General features: G+C 40.2%; 1 protein-coding gene across 2 annotated transcripts; it reads right to left on the reverse strand.

Moving 5' to 3' along the window:
- Nucleotides 1-16: 16 nt before the first annotated feature.
- Nucleotides 17-27,970, reverse strand: ZNF286A (zinc finger protein 286A). 2 transcript variants are annotated; one of them, XM_059380444.1, is made up of 6 exons: nucleotides 27,757-27,879; nucleotides 26,685-26,773; nucleotides 23,100-23,214; nucleotides 21,809-21,898; nucleotides 4,533-5,784; nucleotides 17-458 (listed from the first exon to the last, which is right to left on the reverse strand). In XM_059380444.1, the coding sequence occupies exons 1-5, from the start codon at nucleotides 27,791-27,793 to the stop codon at nucleotides 4,556-4,558; spliced, it is 1,560 nt and encodes a 519-aa protein (XP_059236427.1). In that variant the 5' UTR covers nucleotides 27,794-27,879; the 3' UTR covers nucleotides 17-458; nucleotides 4,533-4,555. The 2 variants fall into 2 exon arrangements, with proteins under 2 accessions (XP_059236427.1, XP_059236428.1); XM_059380445.1 differs by lacking the exon at nucleotides 17-458 and adding an exon at nucleotides 1,514-3,612 and having other exon boundaries at nucleotides 27,757-27,970.

The raw sequence follows: 27,970 nt of genomic DNA on the forward strand, positions 1-27,970 counted from the left end.
ATAGAGATCACAAGTAGGCAGGCAGAGAGAGAGGGAGAAGCAGAATCCCCCCGGAGCGGGGAGCCCAATGCGGGGCTCAATCCCAGGACCCTGAGATCATGACCTGGCCGAAGGCAGAGGCTTAACCCACTGAGTCACCCAGGCGCCCCACCACAGTCATATTTATGGGTGAACTGGGGGGGAAGGGGAAGGAGAGCGAAGTAAGCACATTTTATGTATAGTCAATTCAATCTAAGGGCAGATTATCTGGTTTATGGACCAACAGAGGTTAAAAAATACGAGGTTACATTGTAAAAAATTTGAAGAACAATTCAATGAAACATCTGATTTTTTTGAGCACATCAACTGGAACTATAGGTAATCCATAGATGCTATGTTCGGTGATTGCCTCTTGGCAATACAACCTATGGTGAAGGACAGCTCATGTGGTTCTGGATCCAGGACTGCCACATTGGGACCTAAAAAGAGGTAAGGAAAGGCAGAAAGCAGGGATGAAGAGCTTCCAACTTGAGTCCTGTTGTGATATTAAAAAGTGAAAACTCATCTAGGAAAACAAAGTTATTAGAAACTTTTAATAGACAATGGAACCTAGCCAATTGCTAATTTGAATACTGTTCGGTGTTCTTTTTTTTAAGTTCGGTGTTTTTTTTTTTTTTCTTTAAAGATTTTATTTGTCAGAGAGGGAGAGAGAGCAAGCGCACAAGCAGGCAGAGCGGCAGGCAGATGCAGAGAGAGAAGCAGGCTCCCTGCTGAGCAAGGAGCCAGATAAGGGACTTGATTCCACGACCTGAGCTCATGACCTGAGCTGAAGGCAGGGGCTTAACCAACTGAGCCACCCAGGTGTCCCCTGTTCGGTGTTCTTATACAGTACTATTGCTTTAATTCTTTTGGTGATGTAACATCGTCCTCCCAAAAGCCAGATGTAATTTAAAATTTATACTCGGGGTACCTGGGTGGCTCAGTTGGGGTCTGCCTTTGGCTCAGGTCTTGATCCCAGGGTCCAGGGATCAAGTGCTATGTTGGGCTCCTGGTCAGCGAGGAACCCACTTCTCGCTCTCCCTCTGCCTTTCCACTTGTTTGTGCTCTCTCTTTCAAATAAGTAAAATCTTGCCAATAAATAAATAAATAAATAAATTTACACTAAATCAGTCTACCTGATCTTGTCTAGTTGTAACACTACTTTTTATAGTTACCCCTGATAAATGAGTGGTGTCTTTTTTCCCCAATATCCCCTCCTAAATGAGTGGCACCTGCACTTGGCCAAAGGACTCAACACTGTTTGGTAGAAACAACTTTCCTGTACTCTTTAAGCTTTTTGCAGAGACATGGGCTGTGGGGGGAATTCCCCAACCCATGTCTTCAGAAATTTCTAAGCCCAGATGAACAATCAGAAATGTGATTGGTTTCCCAAATGCTATGGAGATAGTTTATGGTTGGTCTGTCTTTGCCTCTTAAACTATGCTTAAATTAGGAAACTTTAGAAGCGAATTACAAAAGTTTCTGACAATAAATATATAAACAACATCTTTATTGACAGTGGGCCAATAAGAGCAGTCAAATTTAGTTTATAGGTAACCAAAAACATTTGAAAAGTGGAACACTAAAACTTCCAAGGTTCATGTTGGAGTACAAATACAGTCTTATTGAACGTCAAACATAAACAGAATACTGAAATGTCAAGGGCCAGAGTTCCCAGTAAAACTTAGAGCTAGTCTCTTAACACTCCTTAAACTGCACTTAGATTACAAACTTGAGTCTCTGAAACTATCGATAGCTTCTGGCTAAGTGGTACTTAGGAGAGAATAAAGCAGATTCCCCAAGGTCTCAAGGAGGCTGTGTAGGGAGCAGCACCAGATGGAAAGACGAGCAGAAAGAGAAGCCTCTTCTCTATGCTGCGCTATACAGCAGGATGGTGACAGTTCTTGATGTTAACAAAAAGCATGGAAGACACATTCATTCCTAAGTAATTTCTATCTGATCAATGCTTAGCCACTTATTGCAGACTGAGTTTGTTATCTCCCCAAATTTATCTTGAAACTTAACCCCCAGAGGGATGGTACTAGGAGGTGGGGGCCTTTGGAAGGTGAATAGGTCACGAGGGCAGAATTCTTGGGAAAAGGTTTAGTTGGCCTTATAAGAGGCACCAGAGCCCCCTTATCCTTTCACCATGTGAAGACAGAACAGAAAGATGGTGATTCCTGAACCAGAAAACAGACCCTCCCCAAACATGGACCTGGTGGGGCCTTGGTCTTGGGCCCCGGTCTCCAGAACTGTAGCCAGTCTGTGGTGAGTTATTTCATTGTAGCAGCCCAAATGGACTGACGTTTCATTAAAATACATATATCTGCATATGTTTACATACCTTACAAACATATACTTATAGAAGCCATCTGTTTAATTTATTGTGAGCCAGGTCTTTGACACACATTGTCTTATTTAACCCTTACAACCTTACAAGAGAGGGATGATTTATTCCCATCTTACAGATGGAGGCCCAGAGACCTAGAGACAGCAAGTAGTAAGGTCACATAAATGTTAACTGGAGGGGGAGAATCCAAACTCAGCTTTGGAAAGCCCAAATGGATCTTACTCTGGAAGTCAAATTTTGGCCCCAAAATAATGAATTTATTTTCACTCAAGCAACTGGCACACAGAGAAGTATCAAGTATTACAGGCTTTGGGGGGACGTACAATCACTGTTGCAACTGTTGTAACAACCAAATGTAAATGAATGCATGTGGTCAAGATCCAACTAAACATTATTCTGAGATACAGGCAGAAGGTGGACTTCATCGTGGGTCCAGGTCACAGCCTGTCAGTTCCTATTTTTGAACATGAATACTGAGCATGAAGGGGAGCGCCTTTCTCTTTACCTTGTTCCTGTGTCAGCCTCCTACCCTGACCTCTCAGTCCCTGAGCCTTCCCACCCACTTCCACCCCCAATGTGTTTTTTATTCTTCCCAAAACCTTTTCCCAGTTCCTTCAGCCCCATTTTTGTTTTAATTTCCATCACGGCTGGATTTAATCCATTCATCCTTAATGATCTTGCTCTAAACTCTATTCCTCTACTTCTCCTCAATAATACAACTAAGATTTACAGAGAAGGAATTATAGGAAACAACAGAGATAATGTGGAGAAGGCCAAGAGCAAGGACTAGTTGCTGAACGTTCTTAAAGGATAGAATTTAGAAGAGAAAGAAATCTGTAACTATTTTCCTTCTATCTCTTCTATACTCTTCTCTTCATACAACAGAGTAACAATAAAAATTGACATTTGTATAGTGTTCTACTAAATATTTATTTGAACTTTTGCTTCTGCATTTCCAATCCTACCACTTGTTTTTGATCACCTGTGTAACTTATCATGTGGTTTCATGCCTCTTCTACCTTCTTTAGGGCTCTTGGACATAACCCAACAAACATATAGGGAGAACAATAACAACAACAAAATGTGGGTAGACATGAAAGCCAGAGAAATGGCAACCTCTTCTTCATGGAGGGAAGCTGTTATCCTCCATTGAGTCACTGTCCTGTGAACTATTTTCCATATTTGACAGGAAGGTGTGTCCTTGTGTCTCAGAGTTGCTTCATTTCTCCTCCTTGACTGGGACCCTAAATATAATAACACATTGAACTCATCAACTTTCCATACCCTCAACATCCTAGGGGCTTTTTCTCAAAGCGACAAAGCATCGTTTATAGAAGCAGAATAACTGTAAATGAGTTGGAAATGAAATATCCCTAATACTTTGCTTATAGAAAAACCAAGGACTCATTTAATGCCAAAGATACAAAAAGAGGCATTTGATCAAAAACTGCAGTTAAGATTTTGACCCATTCTTAACTTCAGGGAAATTCCAAGGAAGGAGAAAATAAAAATCTACACAACAGAGGGATAACAATTATCTAAATGTATGACCAGCATAATCCAGGGGAACATAACTTAGAACCTGCAATACATTCTACTTTAGGTTCATCAAATTAGATAGTAGCCTTTGGGGAGGGAGGGAATCCGAAGCATATTTCAACTCTTAACTTTACATTTTATAGCTAATATAAAAGAAATAACCCTCCCTGAAGGAATGACACTAGCTGTACATCTGGAGATCTACTTTGGATCCAAAGAGGAACAACTCCGTGTCTTCCTGATGATAAAGATAGGAGTCTTCCACCTACGTTTATAAATAAGAATTTCCTTACAGAGTGAGAAGCTGTAACAAGGCTCTCATGTAACAAAGAGAGGGAGAAACCAGACTCACAATGATTATACAGTTATCCACTTCCAAGGATTTCTTGAATTTCCATGAAAGGGCTATTTGGTAGTGGTGGTGGGGGATCAAAATAGGAGATCCCTGGCCAGAAGCTTTCATAATGATCAAATCAATGAATATAAAGAACATTCTGTCTAGGGCTCAAAACTATCTGTTATGCAAGTAAAATTAGATGCATACAAAATTGGTCCTTGGGCAGGACTTTACGGGTGTCCCACCTAAACTACTCAGATATTTAACACAGTGATAAAGCCAACTTACATTTCTTCACATTTAGGAATTTTTCAGAGTTGCTCTTCAGTATGAATTCTTTGATGTCTGATGAGGGATGAGCTGCACTTAAAGCTTTTCCCACATTCATCGCATCTGTAGGGCTTCTCTCCAGTATGAGTTCTCTGGTGTTGAATTAGAGCTGATGAATGGATAAAGGCTTTTCCACATTCATTACATTTGTATGGTTTCTTTCCAATATGAATTCTCTGATGTTTAGCAAAATTTGAGCTCCGGCTGAAGCTTTTCCCACATTCGTTACACTCATAGGGTTTCTCTCCAGTATGAATTCTCTGATGCTGAACAAGATGTGTGCTCTGACTAAAGGTTTTTCCACATTCGCTACATTCATATGGCTTTTCTCCAGTATGAACTCTCTGATGTTTAGTAAGGGATGAGCAGTGGCTGAAGGCTTTCCCGCATTCCTGACATTTATAGGGTTTCTCTCCAGTATGAGTCCGCTGATGTTTAATGAGAGCTGATGAATGAATGAAAGCTTTATCGCATTCATTACACTCATAAGGCTTCACCCCAGTATGAATCAACTGATGCTGCACAAGATGTGTACTTCGATTAAACCCTTTTCCACATTCACTGCATTCATATGGTCTCTCTCCAATGTGAATTCGCTGATGTATTGCAAGGGATGCACTTTCTGTGAAGGCCTTCTTGCATTCGCTGCATTCAAAGAGAATTCTAGTATGAGTTCTCTGATGTTTAGTCAAATTAGCTCTGTGGCTAAAAGATTTCCCACATTCACTGCAGCTATAGGGCTTCTCTCCAGTATGGACCCTCTGGTGTCGGATAAGCACTGAATGGTAAGTGAAGAGTTCACCGCAATCGTTGCATTTATGAGGTTTCTTCTCTTTACAGGTTCTTTGCTTTTTCATTAAGTTTGATTTCTGTTTCAACCTTTTTTCAAGGGTATGGAAGGCATATGATCCTCTGGGAGCTCTGTCTTGAGTGAGAAGAACAGACTTTGGACTCAGGTTTTTCCAATAAACATCATGCTCACGAGCTCTTTCTTCGGGGAGTGAATTCGCATGGCTGAGCATTTCTCTCAAGTGTCTCTCCTGATTTCCTTGCTGATTCTCTAGCCAGTTTTCACATTCAAGAGCTGTTTCCAAGCTGGAGTCATAGACACTATCCCTTGTCAGTCTATCTATTATTGCAGTCTGGCATGATTCATTGGAAAGATCTTGCACTGAAGTTGAGTCTTTGTCCTCAGGTTTAGTTTCCAGGTCTGAAAGAAATTGGAAATGCAAATTTCCTTTGTTTTCAGTGCTCAACAAAAGACAGTTCTGTAACAGCTAATAAAGATGAAAAGCATGCTTCCGAGGAGGAAGTGGATTTGACTTTTTTAAGATGACTTGCAAAGAGAAGCAAATGGAAGGAAACAAACGCACAGTGTTATGTGGAGAAAATGAGTAGACCTTATCCAGCATAGTCAAAAGGGGGTAAAAGATGACCAGAAATACAGAAGGAGAGATGCAGATGAACCAGTGTTATCGCTGGATGCGCAGGAAACGAGCACACTAGATCAGAAGAGGGAAGAAACAAATTCTTATTGAATACCCACTTGCTATATTAAATATACTGTTATCACTTTAGAGGACATTATGACTTTCATGTTTCCAGTCATGCAGTCCTACCCACATCCAAATAGGCATTCCATTTCCAGTTTAACCTTCCCTAACAATGCTTTTATATGTCTCTGATCAAAAATGTCCTATGATCTCCCAAAGATATAATGGCAAATATATGGTATCTTATATACATAAGACTACTCCTTTTAACACTGAGATAGCGGAATACTGGTAACATCTCAACACTGATTACAGAGAACTGATTAAATGCAGTATGATATAGACATAAAATGCAGTACTTGCAACTTTTTAAAACATCACAAAGATCTCCATATATAGATATGAAGTTATCTCCAGGATATATTAAGTAATTTTTTTTTAAAACCAGCAAACTGGGGCACCTGGGTGGCTCAGTGGGTTAAAGCCTCTGCCTTTGGCTCAGGTCATGATCTCAAGGTCCTGGGATAGAGCCCAGCATCGAGCTCTCTGCTCAGCAGGGAGCCTGCTTCCCCCAGCCCCTCTGCCTGCCTGCAATCTGTCAAATAAATAAATAAATAAAATCTTAAAAACCAGCAAGCTGCAAGTGAGTGTGTACAATCTGCTCTTTATGTAGAAAAAATGGGGAGGGAGATATAAATATATGCACATATTTGGTTATATTTCCAAAAACCAAGGATGGACAAATGAAATATTAATAAAAATGGTTGCTTATAGGCAAAGTATCAGAATAGAGGAGAGAGGGCAGAGATGGAAGCTAGAGCTCTCTAAATACATCTAATGTATTAGAATATTCTGTCTAATATAAAACTATAAAGCTAAACTAATTTAAGGAGTGTAGTGGGTCAAAGCAACAGATCAATGAAACAGAAGAGCAACTTCAGAAATAGTCGAGCATATACAAATAAAAACAATACAAAGGTGATATTTCAGTCAACAAAAGACAATCTGTTTTCAAACATATGTTGCTACAACTGATTACACATTTACAAGAAAATTAAGTTAGACCTGTCCCTCATTCTATACAGCCAAATGACTTCTATTCCTTCACCAAGCTACTTTTCTATGCATTTATTCAACACTTATCCATTGAATATCTACCATATGCTAGGCTCTGTGCTAGGCACTGGAAAAAGACACATGCACAGGAGGGGAGAGAGAATTTTGTCTAACATTCACAAATGCATGTAAAAATATGCTTGTAGGGTACCTGGGTGGCTCAGTTGGTTAAGCAACAGCCTTCAACTCAGGTCATGATCCTGGAGTCCCAGGATCAAGTCCCACACCAGACTCCCTGCTTGGTAGGGAGTCTGCTTTTGCCTCTGACCTTCCCCTCTCTCATATTCTCTCTCTCTCTCAATTAAATAAATAAAATCTTTTCAAAAAAAGTACTTGCAGTTAAGTATTGAGGAATAAAAGGCAAATGACTATGAAAAAATATGGGGGGAAATCTAGGGAGATGAGGGGAGGCTTCTCTGAGGAAATAAATCACTGAGCTGGAATGAAAGTGCAGTTGGAGTTTGGGTGAATGTTGCAGGTAACTGGTACAAATCACAGAGATGAGCATTACAGGGAGAGGGAATGATACGAACCAAAGTGCCAAGATGAGAGGGACATACAGGGAAAACACAGTGGTTGAGAGCATGGACTCTAGAATCAGAATGCATGAAGATAATCCCAGCTCTGTCGCTTATGAGCTGTATGACCTAGGGCAAATTATTTAACCTCTCTATTTCAGTTTTTTTATCTGTAAGATGGGCAATAACAGTATCTACTTCATGAGGAATAATGACAATACTTACCTTAATAAGCATTAAAGGGATATAAACCACTAAAAATTATGACACAGCCTAAGAGCTAATAATTTGATGTAAGGCTGATATAGGGATGTAGGTAGAAAGCTCAAAGTATGGTCCATAAACCCTGGGGAAGCCAGAAATTCAAAACTATTTTCAATATAATGTTTAGATGTTATATGTCTCTTTCATTGTCTTGTCATTTGCACTGTTACAAAAGTCATCATGGTAAAACTGCTTATGACTTAGCACAAATCAGGACAACAATAAACTTAGTAGCAGCTGTAACCTAGCCCTGGCATGTACTCTCAGTTAAGGAAAAAAGGAGCCAGTTTCACTTAAAAATGTCTTAGGAAACAGTAAACACTACTGATTTTATTAAATTTCAAGCCTTGAGTATACATCTTTTAAAATTTCTGAATTGAGAAAATAGGAAATATTATAAGGCAGCTCTGTTCCTGTCAAAGTATGATGACTGTCTTGAAGAGAACCACTTGTGGGATCATTTGAGCTGTGAGCTGAACTAGCCACTTTTCCCATGGACCACAGTTTTTACTTGGAAGAATGACTGACAGACAAAATATGTTATCCAAGTTGAGTATTTGACAGATATTTCCTCCAAAATGAACAAACTGGGGTGCCTGGGTGGCTCAGTGGGTTAAGTCTCTGCCTTTGGCTCCGGTCATGATCTCAGGGTCCTGGGATCGAGCCCCACATTGGGTTCTCTGATCAGCAGAGAGCCTGCTTCCCACTATCTCTCTGCCTACTTGTGAGTTCTTTCTCTGTGTGTCAAGTAAATAAATAAATATATATATTTTTAAAAGATTTTATTTATTTATCTGACAGAGAGAGATCACAAGCAGGCAGAGAGGCAGGGAGAGAGGAGGAAGCAGGCTCCCCGCTGAGTGGAGAGCCTGATGTGGGGCTCGATCCTGGGACCCTGGGATCACAACCCGAGCCGAAGGCAGAGGCTTTAACTCAGTGAGCCACCCAGGTGCCCCTCAAGTAAATAAATAAAATCTTTAAAAAAAAAAAAAAAAAGAACAAACTGAGCCTGTCACTTCAAGAAAAACAATCAAGAGTATTCAGTAAAATTTCAGCTTTTGGGCAGAAATCAGAATTTTGGAAAACTTGTATCTGCTCTTGAGAACCTGGTAGTTTTTTAATCCTTAAAGACTTTTCTGATAAGGTCAGTGGTGATATTAAAAGTTGTAATTTTAAAAACACTACACGATATAATGTGTCAATACTTAGAAGATCTGGGGGTGCCTGGGTGGCTCAGTGGGTTAAAGCCTCTGCCTTCAGCTCAGGTCATGGTCCCAGGGTCCTGGGATAGAGCTCCGCATCGGGCTCTCTGCTTAGCAGGGAGCCTGCTTCCTCCTCTCTCTCTCTGCCTGCCTCTCTGCCTACTTGTGATCTCTGTCTGTCAAATAAATAAATAAAATCTTTTAAAAAAAACCTGAGATCTGCATAACTCAATGAACCAGTATTTTCCAAAAGATCAGTAGATTTTAACAAAAGAGTATGAAAAATTCATGGATCTGGTTCCTGATGCCACATTATATCTGATCTTCAAGAAAGTAAAACTTGCCCAGGGGCACCTGGGTGGCTCAAAGGTGGTTAACGGTCCGACTCTTGATTCTGGCTCAGGTTATGATCTCAGGGTCCCAAGACTGAGTCCCACGTTGGGTTCCACACTCAGTGGGGACTCTGCTTGAGGATTTTCTATCTGTCTGCCTCTCCCCCTGCTCAAAGGCACCCACACACATGCTCTCTCAAATAAATAAATAAATCTTAAAAAAAAAAAAAAAAAAAAAGGAAAGAAAGAAGCTAACACTTGCCCAGTTTTTGGTGTAGTAATACAACAGCTACACTTACCTGAAAAAGCTATGAAATGTTTCTCCCTTTCCAACTATATTTTAGTGTGAGGCTGGATTTTTCATACATGTCAACCAAAACAATGTATCACAACAACTGCATCCAGAAGTGGAGTGAGAATATAGATTTGCAAAAATGTAAAACAATGCATTCTTTTTTTTTTTTAAGGTTTTATTTATTTATTTGACAGAGAGATCACAAGTAGTCAGAGAGGCAGGCAGAGAGAGAGGAGGAAGCAGGCTCCCCACTGAGCAGAGAGCCCGACGTGGGACTCAATCCCAGGACCCTGAGATCATGACCTGAGCCGAAGGTAGCGGCTTAACCCACTGAGCCACCCAGGCACCCCAAACAATGCATTCTTGTCAATAAATTTTTGTAGCAAATAGGTGTTTATATAAAAATTATATTATTTGTGTTAACATGAAATGGGTTTTAATTATTTTTACATGATTTAATAGTTTAAAAATTTTTCCAATTTTCATTTCTAATACAGTAAGTACTGGTAAATATAACCCAAACATAAAATATAAGTGTATTAATAAAGCTCTTTCGGGTCCTCAGTAATTTTAAACATGGTCCTTTGATGGCAAAGTACTTAAGAACTGCTATGTTAGAGTACAAAAACAGGGACAGCAGGTGTGAGATTAGATTAGAATAATGAGTAAAAGCCAGATTTTATAAGACTGTATAGGCCTCAAGGATTTTGGTTGTTATCCTAAGAGCAATGGGAAGACACTGGAGTGTTTTAAGCCAAAGAATGACACCATCAGATCTGTATTTTGAAAACATCACTCACACTGTGATATAGACTAGTGTAAATCTATGGGGACAGAAGCAGAATTGAGATTACCACAGTGGTCCAGGCCAACAAAAGAGAGAGGGATGCTAACAGTAAAAAAAAAAAAAATATTTACAGGATGACTGGATAAATGCGAAGTTGAACTGGATAAAGGAGAGAGGGAGTGTAAAAACTGTTCACACATTTCTGGCTTGTGTAATTTGGTAAAACAGTGAGTGTCATTAAGACAACTGAAGGGGCGCCTGGGTGGCTCAGTGGGTTAAAGCCTCTGCCTTCGGCTCAGGTCATGAACCCAGGGTCCTGGGATCGAGCCCTGCACTGGGCTCTCTGCTCAGCGGGGAGCCTGCTCCTCCCTGCCCCCCCCCCCACCTGCCTCTCTGCCTACTTGGGATCTCTGCAAGTAAATAAATAAAAATCTTCACAAAAAATAAACATGCTGTATTGCGGTTATATTTATCATAAGCACATGGAAACATCAAATAGTTACACAAATGTTTAGAACAGGAGGCTGAAGGAGAGATCTAGGCTCGAGATACAAATTTGGGATTCATTAGACAAAGCTGATAATTTGGTTATGGAACAAAGTAGAGGCTGCCACCAGGTGCCCAGTGGGACAAACCTGACCCTCAGACATGTTTTGTTTGGCCCACATTGTTTACAGAAATTTTTGAGATTAGTGACAACATTTAAAAATGGGGAGACTTCACACAGAAATTCAAATTTTGGGTAATTTTGGAAAATACTAGAGGCATACTGCATGTCAACAACCAGCTGGAGCAAAGACCAGCAACTATAGCTTGCTGTTTTTTTTTTTTAAATAAAGCTTTATTGGAACACAACCATACCCATTCATTTATGAACTAAGACTGCTTTCCACACCACCATGGCAGACTGAGTTGTTGCAGCAGAGGCCATATGTCTCAGAGATAAATTATTCACTATCTAGCCCTTCACATAAAAAAATTTGCCAGCTCTTGAGCGACGGCTAAATGGAAGGAGGGCCACTCCTTTCTGTTGAGCTGTGTGCTCTTTCAGTATATCAGCCCCACCTGCTTACCCAGCTTGCTTCACTCAGGTGTGTTACCTGCTGTCCCAGGCAGATGCTCAAGATTATGACTGCAAATACATAGAGGGATGAGAGATTAAAACCAATCCTTGAGCCATTCAAACAAGCAAATGTTCAGAAAACAAACCTAAGAAGATACCACCCGAGATGAGGTGATTCCAAATGGATTATGGATTCAAAAGAAAAATTAAAAGACAAATAGAACAGAAGCAAATATGTCTTTCATCTTGGAGGGAGAACTTTTGAAACACTGATCAAATATCAGAAAATGGAGAGGAGGAGTCAAGATGGCGGAGAAGTAGCAGGCTGAGACTACTTCAGCTAGCAGGAGATCAGCTAGATAGCTTATCTAAAGATTGCAAACACCTGCAAATCCATCGGCAGATCGAAGAGAAGAAGAGAAGAATTCTGGAAACAGAAAAACAACCACTTTCTGAAAGGTAGGACTGGCGGAGAACTGAATCCAAAGCGATGGGAAGATAGACCCCCGGGGGGAGGGGCCGGCTCCCGGCAAGCGGCGGAGCAACGGAGCACAAAATCAGGACTTTTAAAAGTCTGTTCCGCCGAGGAACATCGCTCCAGAGGCTAAACCGGGGCAAAGCCCACGCGAGGTCAGCGTGGCCCCAGGTCCCGCAGGGTCACAGAAGGATTGGGGGTGTCTGAGTGTCCCAGAGCTTGCGGGTATTGGAACGGGAAAACCGGCTACAGAGACAGAGCCGACAGTAAGCTCACAGCTCGGTGTTACCTTGAACTGGCCAAAGGCTCGGTGAGCTCGGAGTGCGGCCGGAGGTCAGGCAAACGGGAGTAACTGGGCGCTGTTCTCTGAGGGCGCACTGAGGAGTGGGGCCCTGGGCTCTCGGCTCCTCCGGGCCGGAGACCAGAAGGCCGCCATTTGTATTCCCGTCCTCGGGAACTCTACGAAAAGCGCTCAGGAAACAAAGCTCCTGAAAGCAAACCTGAGCAGATTACTCAGCCCGGCTCCCGGTAAGGGCGGTGCAATTCCGCCTGGGGCAAAGACACTTGAGAATCACTACACCAGGCCCCACCCCCAGAAGATCAACAAGAAATCCAGCCAAGACCAAGTTCACCTACCAAGGAGTGCGGTTTCAATACCAAGGAGAGCAGTGGAATTCCAGAGGAGGAGAAAGCAAAGCACGGAACTCATGGCTTTCTCCCTGTGATTTTTTGTCTTGCAGTTAATTTAATTTTTTGGTTTTTCATTTTTTTTTCTCTTCTTCTGCTAAAATTTTTTCTAACTTTTACCCTTTTCTTAAACGTTTTTTAACTAGTTTATCTAATATATATTTTTTTCTTTTTTATATTTTTCTTTATTCGTTTTCTTTTTTTTTAATTCTTTTTTTTTTTCTTTCTTTCTTTTTGAACCTCTTTTTATCCCCTTTCTCCCCCCTCACGATTTGGGATCTCTTCGGATTCGGTTAAAGCATATTTTCCTGGGGTTATGGCCACCCTTTTAGTATTTTATTTGCTCCTTCATATACTCTTATCTGGACAAAATGACAAGGCGGAAAAATTCACCACAAAAAAAAGAACAAGAGGCAGTACCAAAGGCTAGGGACCTAATCAATACAGACATTGGTAATATGTCAGACCTAGAGTTCAGAATGACAATTCTCAAGGTTCTAGCCGGGCTCGAAAAAGGCATGGAAGATATTAGAGAAACCCTCTCGGGAGATATAAAAGTCCTTTCTGGAGAATAAAAAAACTAAAATCTAACCAAGTTGAAATCAAAAAAGCTATTAATGAGGTGCAAACAAAAATGGAGGCTCTCACTGCTAGGATAAATGAGGCAGAAGAAAGAATTAGCGATATAGAAGACCAAATGACAGAGAATAAAGAAGCTGAGCAAAAGAGGGACAAACAGCTACTGGACCACGAGGGGAGAATTCGAGAGATAAGTGACACCATAAGACGAAACAACATTAGAATAATTGGGATTCCAGAAGAAGAAGAAAGAGACAGGGGAGCAGAAGGTATACTGGAGAGAATTATTGGGGAGAATTTCCCCACTATGGCAAAGGGAACGAGCATCAAAATTCAGGAGGTTCAGAAAACACCCCTCAAAATCAATAAGAATAGGCCCACACCCCATCACCTAAGAGTAAAATTTACAAGTCTTAGTGACAAAGAGAAAATCCTGAAAGCAGCCCAGGAAAAGAAGTTTGTAACACACAATGGTAAAAATATTAGATTGGCAGCTGACTTATCCACAGAGACCTGGCAGGACAGAAAGAGCTGGCATGATATTTTCAGAGCACTAAACGAGAAAAACATGCAGCCAATACTATATCCAGCTAGGCTATCATTGAAAATAGAAGGAGAAATTAAAAGCTTCCAGGACAAACAACAACTGAAAGAATTTGCAAACACCAAACCAGCTCTACAGGAAATATTGAAAGGGGTCCTCTAAGCAAAGAGAGAGCCTACAAGTGGTAGATCAGAAAGGAACAGAGACCATATACAGTAACAGTCACTTTACAGGCAATACAAAGGCACTTAATTCATATCTCTCAATAGTTACCCTGAATGTTAATGGGATAAATGCCCCAATCAAAAGACACGGGATATCAGAATGGATAAAAAAACAAAACCCATCTATATATTGCCTCCAAGAAACTCATTTTAAGCCCAAAGATACCTCCAGATTTAAAGTTGGGGGGGGGGGGAGAATTTACCATGCTAATGGACATCAGAAGAAAGTAGGAGTGGCAATCCTTATATCAGATCAATTAGATTTTAAGCCAAAGACTATAATAAGAGATGAGGAAGGACACTATATTATACTCAAAGGGTCTGTCCAACAAGAAGATCTAACAATTTAAAATATCTATGCCCCCAACGTGGGAGCAGCCAACTATATAAACCAATTAATAACAAAATCAAAGAAACACATCAACAATAATATAATAATAGTAGGGGACTTTAACACTCCCCTCACTGAAATGGACAGATCATCCAAGCAAAAGATCAATAAGGAAATAAAGGCCTTAAATGACACACTGGACCAGATGGACATCACAGATATATTCAGAACATTTCATCCCAAAGCAACAGAATACACATTCTTCTCTAGTGCACATGGAACATTCTCCAGAATAGATCACATCCTCGGTCCTAAATCAGGACTCAACCGGTATCAAAAGATTGGGATCATTCCCTGCATATTTTCAGACCACAATGTTCTGAAGCTAGAACTCAACCACAAAAGGAAGTTTGGAAAGAACCCAAATACATGGAGACTAAACAGCATCCTTCTAAAGAATGATTGGGTCAACCGGGAAATTAAAGAATTGAAAAAAATCTTGGAAACAAATGATAATGAAAATACAACGGTTCAAAATCTGTGGGACACAACAAAGGCAGTCCTGAGAGGAAAATATATAGCGGTACAAGCCTTTCTTAAGAAACAAGAAAGGTCTCAGGTACACAACCTAACCCTACACCTAAAGGAGCTGGAGAAAGAACAAGAAAGAAACCCTAAGCCCAGCAGAAGAAGAGAAATCATAAAGATCAGAGCAGAAATCAATGAAATAGAAACCAAAAAAACAATAGAGCAAATCAACGAAACTAGGAGCTGGTTCTTTGAAAGAATTAATAAAATTGATAAACCCCTGGCCAGACTTATCAAAAAGAAAAGAGAAAGGACCCAAATAAATAAAATCATGAATGAAAGAGGAGAGATCACAACTAACACCAAAGAAATACAAACTATTATAAGAACATACTATGAGCTACTCTACGCCAACAAATTTGACAATCTGGAAGAAATGGATGCATTCCTAGACACATATAAACTATCACAACTGAACCAGGAAGAAATAGAAAGTCTGAACAGACCCATAACCAGTAAGGAGATTGAAATAGTCATTAAAAATCTCCAAACAAACAAAAACCCAGGGCCAGACGGCTTCCCAGGGGAATTCTACCAAACATTTAAAGAAGAACTAATTCCTATTCTCCTGAAACTGTTCCAAAAAATAGAAATGGAAGGAAAACTTCCAAACTCATTTTATGAGGCCAGCAACACCATGATCCCAAAACCAGACAAGGATCCCATCAAAAAAGAGAACTATAGACCCATATCCTTGATGAACACAGATGCGAAAATTCTCACCAAAATACTAGCCAATAGGATTCAACAGTACATGAAAAGGATTATTCACCACGACCAAGTGGGATTTATTCCAGGGCTGCAAGGTTGGTTCAACATCCGCAAATCAGTCAATGTGATACAACACATCAATAAAAGAAAGAACAAGAACCATATGATACTCTCGATAGATGCTGAAAAAGCATTTGACAAAATACAGCATCCCTTCCTGATCAGAACTCTTCAAAGTGTAGTGATAAAGGGCATATACCTCAATATCATCAAAGCCATCTATGAAAAACCCACCTCAAATATCATTCTCAATGGAGAAAAACTGAAAGCTTTTCCGCTAAGGTCAGGAACACTGCAGGGATGTCCATTATCACCACTGCTATTCAACATAGTACTAGAAGTCCTAGCCTCAGCAATCAGACAACAAAAGGCATGCAAATTGGCAAAGAAGAAGTCAAACTATCACTCTTCGCAGATGATATGATACTATATGTGGAAAACCCAAAAGAATGCACTCCAAAACTGCTAGAACTTATACAGGAATTCAGTAAAGTGTCAGGATATAAAAGCAATGCACAGAAATCAGTTGCATTTCTCTACACCAACAACAAGACAGAAGAAAGAGAAATTAAGGGGTCAATCCCATTTACAATAGCACCCAAAACTATAAGATACCTAGGAATAAACCTAACCAAAGAGGCTAAGAATCTATACTCAGAAAACTATAAAGTACTCATGAAAGAAATTGAGGAAGACACAAAGAAATGGAAAAATGTTCCATGCTCCTGGATTGGAAGAATAAATATTGTGAAAATGTCTATGCTACCTAAAGCAATCTACACATTTAATGCAATTCCTATCAAAGTACCATCCATCTTTTTCAAAGAAATGGAACAAATAATCCTAAAATTTATATGGAACCAGAAAAGACCTTGAATAGCCAAAGGGATATTGAAAAAGAAAACCAAAGTTGGTGGCATCACAATTCCGGACTTCAAGCTCTATTACAAAGCTGTCATCATCAAGACAGCATGGTACTGGCACAAAAACAGACACATAGATCAATGGAACAGAATAGAGAGCCCAGAAATAGACCCTCAACTCTATGGTCAACTATTCTTCGACAAAGCAGGAAAGAATGTCCAATGGAAAAAAGACAACCTCTTCAATAAATGGTGTTGGGAAAATTGGACAGCCACATGCAGAAAATGAAACTGGACCATTTCCTTACACCACACACAAAAATAGACTCAAAATGGATGAAGGACCTCAATGTGAGAAAGGAATCCATCAAAATCCTTGAGGAGAACACAGGCAGCAACCTCTTCGACCTCAGCCGCAGCAACATCTTCCTAGGAACATCGCCAAAGGCAAGGGAAGCAAGGGCAAAAATGAACTATTGGGATTTCATCAAGATCAAAAGCTTTTGCACAGCAAAGGAAACAGTTAACAAATCAAAAGACAACAGACAGAATGGGAGAAGATATTTGCAAATGACATATCAGATAAAGGACTAGTGTCCAAAATCTATAAAGAACTTAGCAAACTCAACACCCAAAGAACAAATAATCCAATCAAGAAATGGGCAGAGGACATGAACAGACAGTTCTGCAAAGAAGACATCCAGATGGCCAACAGACACATGAAAAAGTGCTCCGTATCACTCGGCATCAGGGAAATACAAATCAAAACCACAATGCGATATCACCTCACACCAGTCAGAATGGCTAAAATCAACAAGTCAGGAAATGACAGATGCTGGCGAGGATGCGGAGAAAGGGGAACCCTCCTACACTGTTGGTGGGAATGCAAGCTGGTGCAACCACTCTGGAAAACAGCATGGAGGTTCCTCAAAATGTTGAAAATAGAACTGCCCTATGACCCAGCAATTGCACTATTGGGTATTTACCCTAAAGATACAAACGTAGTGATCCAAAGGGGCACGTGCACCCGAATGTTTATAGCAGCAATGTCCACAATAGCCAAACTATGGAAAGAACCTAGATGTCCATCAACAGATGAACGGATCAAGAAGATGTGGTATATATACACAATGGAATGGAATACTATGCAGCCATCAAAAGAAATGAAATCTTGCCATTTGCGACAACATGGATGGAACTAGAGCATATCATGCTTAGCGAAATACGTCAAGCGGAGAAAGACAACTATCATATGATCTCCCTGATATGAGGAAGTGGTGATGCAACATGGGGGCTTTAGTGGGTAGGAGAAGAATCAATGAAACAAGATGGGATTGGGAGGGAGACAAACCATAAGTGACTCTTAATCTCACAAAACAAACTGAGGGATGCTGGGGGGAGGGGGGTTGGGAGAAGGGGGGTGGGATTATGGACATTGGGGAGGGTATGTGCTTTGGTGAGTGCTGTGAAGTGTGTAAACCTGGCGATTCACAGACCTGTACCCCTGGGGATAAAAATATATGTTTATAAAAAAAAAAGAAAGAAAATGGAGAAGACTGTAATGCATTAAATTTGTACATTAAAAAGCAAAGCCTAAAAGCAAAAGCTAGAAAAAATGTCTGACAATAATAATAAATGCCTCAGGTATGAAGAGTTTTAGATCATTCAGAAAATGGCAATATCTCCCTCATAAAAAGGGAGAAGGGTGGTGAATAGGAAAGTCACAAAAACTGACAGGCCTACATACAAGAGGAAACAGACATATCTACAATCACAGGGGAAGATTTAAAAACTCAACATTCCAAAACCAAGAAGATTTTAAAAACAGAATATGACAGTAAGTTTCATTTTAGCGATACATACTAGAAAGTATAATTCAAACAACGTGTTGCTGTGGTAAAGACAGACAAATAAGCCAAGGAGCCTGGAAACAGACCAAAGTATACATGGGACCAGAGTCTACCAGAGTTAGCGCTACAAATCTGTGAAAAAACATAGATTTTTGAATAAATGATTCTGGACTACCAGTTTTCAGCATGGAAAAAAAATTAAAAGTAGTTCCTTACTCACATAGCATGCAAAAAACCCCCAAGAGGTCCTACCGTTAAGACAAAACTTGAACATTTTAGAATAAAGTAGAGATCATCTTCCCAACATTGGAATAAGGAAGGCAATTCAGAAAATAGTAAAGCACTTAAAAAAAAGAAATAAATCTAATAACATTAAAATTTTAAAATTTTGTATGCATAAGAGACCCTAAAATAGACTAAGCCACAGATAAAAAGGACCGTTTTTTTCCCTCACTGATTTCTAATGGTACCTCTGTCATGTATTACTATTGAAAATGTATAAAGAACTCCCAACAAATCAAGAAAAAGATGGGAATGGCCCAATTTCAAAAAATAAGGCAAAAGATATAAACAGGTAATTTACAAACGAGGAACCCTGAATAGTCAATAAACATATGAAATACTCAAACTCATGAGTTTGAGAAATGTAAATTAAGAAATTAGAGAAATGTAAATTAAGAAATAAGAAATTTCCATTGGGCTCCCCGCTCAGCGGGGAGTCTGCTTCTCCCTCTGACCTCTCCCCTCTCATGGTCTCTCTCTCTCAAATAAATAAAATAAAATAAATTTAAAAAAACAAATAAGAAATTTCATTTCATACCCATCAGACTGACACAAATTACTAAATGCAATAGCATCAATTGTTTGCCAGGATGGTGGTAGGACCTTGGCAGGTCCTAAGAAAGCTAAACATGTGATACTTGAAGATCCAGTAGTTCTTACTCTAGTTATGGACCTAAACCAACTCTCAAGATACACAAAACACATTAAAATGATTTATCCCAACTAGTTACTTCTATGGAGAAAGCAAAAGGACTTCAACTATATCTGTAACATTTTTCCTTTTTTAGAAACTTTCTATTTTTAAAAAAGATTTTATTTATTTATTTTAAAGAGTGTGCAAGCACGAGTTGGGGTATGGGCAGACGGAAGAGAGAATCTCAAGCAAACTCCCCACCAAGCGCAGAGCCCCATGTGGGGCTCGATCTCATGACCCTGAGATCATGACTTAAAATAAAATCGAGAGTTGGACTCTTAATTGAGCCACCCAGGGGCCCCAACTCTTCTTATTTATTGAAAAGATTTCATGCACCAGTAAGAATGGCTTCAGTGAAGCCATCAGACAATATTAAGTGCTGGGAAGGATGCTGAGCAGCTCCCACAATCACATATTCTGCTAGGAGAAGTGCAACTGTAACTAGGACAATGCCTTTGCAAGCCTATCTGGCAGTTATCTACCAGAAGTAAACATGCACCTATCCCAGGACCCAACACTGCTCCCCGTGTGTTAATGCAACAGAAACGCACAGACAGGCACACCTTGCTTTCATTATCGTCTACTTCACTGAGTTTGCAGATACTGCGTTTTTGTTTTGTTTTATAAATTGAAGGTTTGCAGAGACTCTGCATCAAGCTAGTCTAACAACTCCATTTTTCCAACAGCATTTGCTCATTTTGTGTCTCTGAGTCACATTCTTGCAATATTTTAAACTTTATCATTATTATTATATTTGTTATGGTGATGTCATCAGTGTTCATGACTTGCTAAAAGTTCAGATGACAATGAGCATTATTTTGGGAAAGAAAGTGTGAGTGACAGTGGGAGAGGGTCAGAGGGAGAGAGAATATTAAGCAAGCTTGGAGCCTAACGCTGGGCTCAATCTCAGGACCCCGAGATCATGACCTAAGACAAAATCAAGAGTTCGATACTTAACCGACTGCACCACCCAGCACCCCGATGGTTAGCATTTTTTTTTTAAAGATTTTATTTATTTATTTGACAGAGATCCCAAGTAGGCAGAGAGGCAGGCAGAGAGAGGAGGAAGCAGGCTCCCCGCTGAGCAGAGAGCCTGATGCGGGGCTTGATCCCAGAACCCTGAGATCATGACCTGAGTTGAAGGCAGAGGCTTAACCCACTGAGCCACCCAGGCACCCCGCAATGGTTAGCATTTTTTAACAATATGTTTTAATTAAGGTGTATACACTTTTTTTTTTTTTTAGATTTAATGGTATTATACACTTACTAGGCTACAGTATAGTATAAATGTTAACTTTTACATGCAATGGGAAACAAAAAATTCATTTGACTTCCTTTTTTGCAATGCTCACTTTTACTCTGGTGCTCTGAAACCTAACCCATACTATCTCCAAGGTCTGCCTCTATGGGTTCGCCACAAGACATACCAAAGAATATACGCAGTGGCGCTACTCATATAGCCCCAAACTGGAAACCTCCCCGATGCCCATCCCAAGAGAATAGATAAACTGGTCTAGACCAGTGAAAGACCACACAACACAGAATGGAACCCATCTACATGCAAAGACATGGCTGTTTCTCACAGTAACATTCAGTGAAGAAAGCCAGACGTTAGAACAGTCTGTATGAAGTTCAAGAACAGCCAAAATTAGTCTGTGGTGTTAGAAGTTGAGATAAGGTTATCCTTGGGAGAAACGAGTGACAAGAGTACTGCTAGGCTGGTAAGGTTGCTCCTTGATCTGGACACTAGTTACATGAACGTGTTCATTTGTGAAAATTCACAGACCCGTACAGTTATGATTTTTTTTTTTTAAGATTTTATTTATTTATTTGACAGACAGAGATCACAAGTAGGCAGAGAGGCAGGCAGAGAGAAAGGAGGAAGCAGGCTCCCTGCTGAGCAGAGAGCCCGACGTGGGGCTCGATCCCATGACCCTGAGATCATGACCTGAGCCAAAATCAGAGGCTTTAACCCACTGAGCCACCCAGGCGCCCCCAGTTATGATATTTTTATTTTGTGTTGCCAAACAGAAGAAAGAAACAAAGGAAAGAGGAACAGAATATTAGCGTATGTTTGATTTTGACAGTGAAACCATATGTTACTTTTCTTCTCTACTTTTATATTAGTCACAGTGCTCTATCACTTAAAATAAGTGCACCACTTAAAATAAAAGCACATAGGCATTTCTAATATTCTCTCTTAAGCACTGAAAAGTGCCCCTTTCTGCTGTCCTGTGGGGCTGTTATTTCTGGAGACCCCCATTTGGCCAACTCACCATAGTTGCTTTTGGGGGCTTTTCTCTCAAGCACCAATGGTTCTTTTCCATTCTCCAAACTGTAGTTCTCAGGTTTAGAAACTGGAAGCCCTGCTCGTTTAAAAAAGAAAGAACAAAAAAGAAACAGGACTTAACTATCTGTGATGGGCACAAAGACCTATTCTATAACATAGACCCAATCCTATGATCTACAAAGACAGGGTATTATAGGAAGATCAGGAATGAGGGAGGGTGGGCTTCTGAATGCTGCTTAAAGTATTTGAAACAAGAGTCTGGGTCTGGGAAGGTGCTTATATGCATTGGAAAAGGCAGATATTTTTGCCTGTCAAAAAGAAGAGAACTTCTAGGGTACCTGGCTGGCTCAGTCCACAGAGCATGGGACCCTTGATCTCAGGGTCATGAGGTCAAGAATCACACTGGGCAGAGAGCTTACTTTAAAAGACAGAGAGAAGAGAATTTCTCTTTTTTCTCTATTGAGGAATTCTCTCGTCCAGGGAGACACTACAGGTGAGTGCTTTAGCTTTGGGAAGAGATGAAGAAAGCGGACCTCAGTGGCTAAAAGTTGTGACCATGGTGACCAGAATTTTTGTCTTCTTTCTAAAGGTTTTTCTCTTCTTCCTTCTTTAGTTACCAGAACCCACTTTCTTAGAGAATTTATTACATAAGCACAAAACGAACTCAAGGCCAAAAGCATTCAATTGGAAAACGATGGCAACAAATTAGGGGTTCAGATGTAATTTACAATGTTCATGTGTAACTATCACTGGGAAGAGTTAACATAGTTTCTTCTACCCAGTGTGAATCATATAGGGGCACACATTATGCACACGCGCACACACACCCCCCCAGAGAGGTGAACACGAGATCCCTACTGGCTGGAGAGTACTCTAACTGGAAGAATCATGCAACCTTGGAGCTGCCAATGGCCATCTCTGCCACAGGGGGAGATCCTAAGAATAAAGCTTAGACAGAGTAATGCCAAGCCACATGTTTAAAAAAATTAAGAAAATTTCTGCCAGTATATAGGATTCCCTGAATCAATATTTTTATCCCCTTTAAGCCAGTGTGAATTAGGTTTCTAACATTCGAAAAAGAATTTTGACACAAAACCAGCATAGACATTTCACCAAGAAACTATGGCAGAAATAGATTTTTCTCTGGGCCCAAAGGGAGCAATACTTTATGATTCCTGAATGCAAAGGTAAAGGCTTCATTAAGCTATTTCACTTCCAGTAACGTAATGATGTCCCCATACACAGATTCTAGAGTCACGATGAGAACCCATCCTTACAAAGCGAGACCAGGTTCTTATAGTTCTCCAGCATCACCTCCCTTTGTGCGGGATCCAGCTTCCCCCACTCCTCTGGGGTGAAGTCCATGGCCACGTCCTTGAACGTCACTGATGCCTAAGACACAAACACACTTTTGTTCACCATCTCTCACTTAACAGACTCAATTTCAACCCCCAGTTTCTGCTGGCCCTCGAGCAGATGCGTAAGCTATACACAGGACAGGAAATAACAGTAATGTACTAGATTTGAAATACTCTAGGTATAAAGTCACTGGGTATCAATCATGTGCCAGGCAGACTGCGGATTCAGTATGAGAATCCAGAGAGGTAAGACTACAGTTTCTCCATTGAGACTATCATTTTTCTAGGGAATACAAAGTTAAAACATGAATCAACGGGTCAGCAGTGCAGGTTGGCAAAGTAAACAAAACTTGGCCCGAGGAAAAAGGCATGTCTGAGTCATTCTCCTTGTGTGTCCTCAATAAAAACTTAAAGAATCAATCTAGCCAACCAGAAGATGAACTGAAACACAGGATTTGGAAATGCGAAATAGTCACGCAGTGAGAAGACTGACAGTCAAGCACAGAATTCAAAGGAAAAAGCATTAAACTAGAAACTAACAGGAACAAATTAATTGAAGGTACAGATATAACTTATAAATGTTCCTGTGTAAATATCACAGGGTCAAGTTTATATAACACAAAATATATAAAAGCTGTGATGAATTATAAAAAGTAAGGTAAATGTTAACTTTTGGAGACTAACTGGAGAGAATATGAAAAATCTTTTTACTATTTATAACATTTATTTAAATCTAAAATTATTTCAAAATAAAGTTTCCAAAGTAGAAATAATCTGAGACTTAAGTAATAAAACAAAATCAAGAATCATCTTTGGAAAATAAAATACAATATGAAAATCATTAAGTAGCCACTGAGTAGATATTATAAGGAAAAAATGACCTTGTTCCTATAATCTGCATATCTGTAGCTAAAATGACACACAATAGGAATTAATTTCCAAACCATTAAAAGAAAAAAAACAAACAAAAATGCAAGCTATTGCATGAAAGGCAGAAAATACAAAAGAAATAAAGCATAATAAACAATTATAAAAATCACGTGGCAAGAAAAATCTGAAACATAAAGTTAATATGACTTAGTTCATTTACCGCATAAAAAGGTGTTTTTTTTTAAAAAAAAAAAAATCCAAATCCTATTTACAGAAAGGACACTCAAACAAAAAACCCAAAGCTGGGAATGAGAGGGAAGTGGAAAGAGATATACACCAAACTGTCCTCCTCCGTAGGGAGAGGGGGAGGGCTGAATTTGGGGAGGCAAGTAATAGTATGCTTATTATATATATCTGTGCTGTTCACCTGGTTACAGTGAGCAAGAATTAAAACTTTAATATTTTTTAAAAATCTAATACATTAAAGATAAAAAAAAAAAAAAAAAAAAAAAAAAGAGAAACAACCCCAGGAAAATCCCAGAAAAAAAGAAAGTTGTTAGCATCAAACAAAATCTAATGCAATGCAAAAGACAGTTTTTAAAATTTATATAAAAGATCAGTGGGTTAAGCCTCTGCCTCTACCTTCAGCTCAGGTCATGATCTCAGGGTCCTGGGACTGAGCCCCACATCAGGCTCTCTGTTCAGCAGGAAACCTGCTTCCCCTCTCTCTCTGCCTGCCTCTCTGCCTACTTGTGATCTCTCTCTCTCTCTCTCTCTCTGTCAAATAAATAAATAAAATCTTAAAAAAAAAAAAAAGGTCTAATCCATCCTGAAGCTATTAACAGTCTTAAATCCAATATCAAAGTGTTGAAATATATAAAGCATTCACCCCTCCTCTGGTACCTACACCCTGATTCTCCTCTGGCCACTATGTTTGGCTACTGTTAGTATAGCTCAGGTATTACTAATTCCATCCCTGATTCATGGATGGGATGTGTATTTGTTTGAGTGTGTGCAGGTATATTCCCTAGGCCTCACCAATTAATTAGAGAATTACAACTATATCTGGCCAAAAATGGTGCCAGAATATTCCTCATACCCGTTCAAGAGTTAATTCCAGGACCTGGGCTCCAGTGACTAGGAGACAAGATAACTTTTTTCTGTGGTCTTCAACATAGGGAAGATGTAAGCTTGAATTTGTTAGGAACAGGCACTAAGGAAAAAAGCCTGCTTGAGAACACAATGAGAGAAACAAAAACAAAAACAAAAAATAAAACTCAATGAAATGGAGAGAATACATGCTAATATTACTGTCTGGGTTCTATTTCTAGCCACACTTGGATTTTTCAGTTATGTGACTCAATAACTCTTTTTGCTTAAGCCAATCTGAATTTTCATGAGCTGCAACTTACAACTTCTGGACTGATAAAGTCTTCAGTAATCATGTAAGGCAGCTGAGAAAGCAATGGAAATAAGCAAGTATAGAAGGATCCTGAGAAAGGATGCCTGGCTGACTTAGTCAGATGAGTTTATGACTCTGGTCATGAATTCAAGACCCAAGTTGGGTGTGGAGATTGCTTAAATAAGTAAAAAACTTATTAAAAAAAAAAAAACTTAAAAAAAAAGGGATCCTGAGAAGTCACTTTTCAAATAGTAATAGTAGTGCAATGTCTACTTTCTACACTCTGATTATAGTAGCAAAGAGAAAGCGAACAGAGGTATGCCACACACATCATGGAGAGTTCTTTTCTCCTACCCACCTTCTTTTCATAAAAACTTTCAAATATACAGGGGTGCCTGGGTTGCTCAGTGGGTTAAAGCCTCTGCTTTTGGCTCGGGTCATGATTCTAGGATCCTGGGATCAAGCCCCACATCTGGCTCTCTGCTTAGCAGGAAGCCTGTTTCCTCCTCTCTCTCTCTCTCTGCCTACTTGTGATCTGTCAAATAAATAAATCTTTAAAAAAAAAAACTTTCAAATATACAAAAAAATTGAGAGACTAACACACTATTCACCCATATGGTACAGCCACCACTCAAGTTCAACAATCCCTGATATATTCTCTTGGGTGGGGGTTGGGAAGTAAGCCGCAGACGTTAACACTTCACCTCTAAAATACTTCAATGTTCATCATCACGGAAGACCGGATTCTAGCTCTTTAAATTAAATCCTGCACAGGCTTTCCCCTTTTAGCACTTCTTTGAACTATTTGAACCCTTGTTTTCATAATTCGCTTCAGCATTTAAGGTGCTTTCTTACACTTCTATTTAACAGTCATATGTATGTTGTTTCCCCTAGACAGACACATATTTCAATAGGTATGTGCCACATCTTTCAAAATAGTTTTCCTATGTTATTCAAGCACAGAAATTAGCATAAAAGTTAAAAGAAGGGCAAGGCTTTCTACATACCTACTGATAATGACAATAAACACTAGGTGGAGAAGGTACTAGAGGTACATACTAGCCATTTTCTACCGAGTTCATTAGATACTCAAGGAGTCTCTTAGAGCTGGAATCCAGCTCTCTATACGGGCTCTACCGGACACAGAAACTCCTAATCAAAAGCGAGAGAGTACATCTGTACTCTGAGAAATAACGGGGAGAGGGGTTTTTTTAACAGAGACTCACACTCACCTGGGATCTAGCTGTGAGGCGCAGAGCTGCCACTTCTCCCTCTTCTGTGCTCTGCTCTGGGGAAAAGGGAGAGTCCTGGGAAGACAGAGCTAAGGACAAGAAAGCAGTATAATGATAGGGCCTAGAACCATCCTGTGACTTTGATTTACAAGTCGAAAATTCCCTCCCCATACTAATGGTGCTCCCTACAAACACTGTAAAGAAAGGGAGGGAGCCCCAAAAAACCCAGGATCCCGGGATCATGGAGAAATGTCTACAAGTGTTGCTACTCAGGACTTAAGTTCACTCAGTTGCTGTAATTCTAACACATTCTGGAAAGATGGCACACTCTGATCTAGAAATAAAACTAAGTCAGTTTTCCCCCTGAGCTTAATGTCCATATTAAAAAAAAAAAAACAAAAAACAGGCTCAGTAGCTTTCAGAAATCACCCTGCAAGCTTATTTAAAACGAAGATTGCTGCATACCACCTCCAAATAATTATCATTAGTTGAATCTATGGTGCAATCTAGAAATCTAACAGGCACTCAGGAAGGTAATCCTGATGTAGGAGGTCACAGACCAAACTTCAACAAAGACTGCTCTGGTAAACTGGAGGTCAGTTACTGACTTCTAGGCCCGCTTTCTCCTATATAACACAAAAAATGATTTGCTTATTGAAGTCACATGGTAATCGTGCAAAGTGGCATAAAAGGTGTGGAAAATATTTTGCCAACCAGAAAGCGAAATTCTCAGACCCACGACTGAGGCTAAGTTGGCATAATCATCTGGGAGGAAGAATGTGTGCGGAAAAAGTAATCGAGGCTCTGCTCCCGCCTTAGAAGCTAACCTTACGCTCGGATTTTGGGGGTGGCTTTGAAGGGTCCATTATGCGCCCAGCTGGAGAGGAGAGAGGGTGGATCCCACACCAAGCCCTTCGTGCTCCCTGCAAGAGCCCATGGGTCCCCCAGACAAAGGAGACGGACAGCCCTCTCGGCCAAGAGTCACCTTCTGTGAGGCAACTGATTTTCCTTTCGGGAGGAAAGAATTTCTCCCTCCCCAACACAAGTTCAACAACACTTCGACAACTCCTACCTCTCTTCTCAGGCTTGTCGGCCAAGTCGGTCTCCATGATCACTCCCTGCTCCGGGTTCCGAATATTCTGATCTCCCACCCAGTTCAGACTTCTCCGGGCAGAACAGCGAGAAGCCCCCGCGGCCTCGTCGTCCTCCTTCCTGCCCTCCCTCCGGGGGCTCTGCTGCTGGAAGGCTTCGATCAGATCGGGTCGGGATTTTTCCTCACTCTCGAG

The sequence above is a fragment of the Mustela nigripes genome, chromosome 16 (genome assembly GCF_022355385.1).
Source record: "Mustela nigripes isolate SB6536 chromosome 16, MUSNIG.SB6536, whole genome shotgun sequence".
Classification (NCBI taxonomy): Eukaryota; Metazoa; Chordata; class Mammalia; order Carnivora; family Mustelidae; genus Mustela; species Mustela nigripes.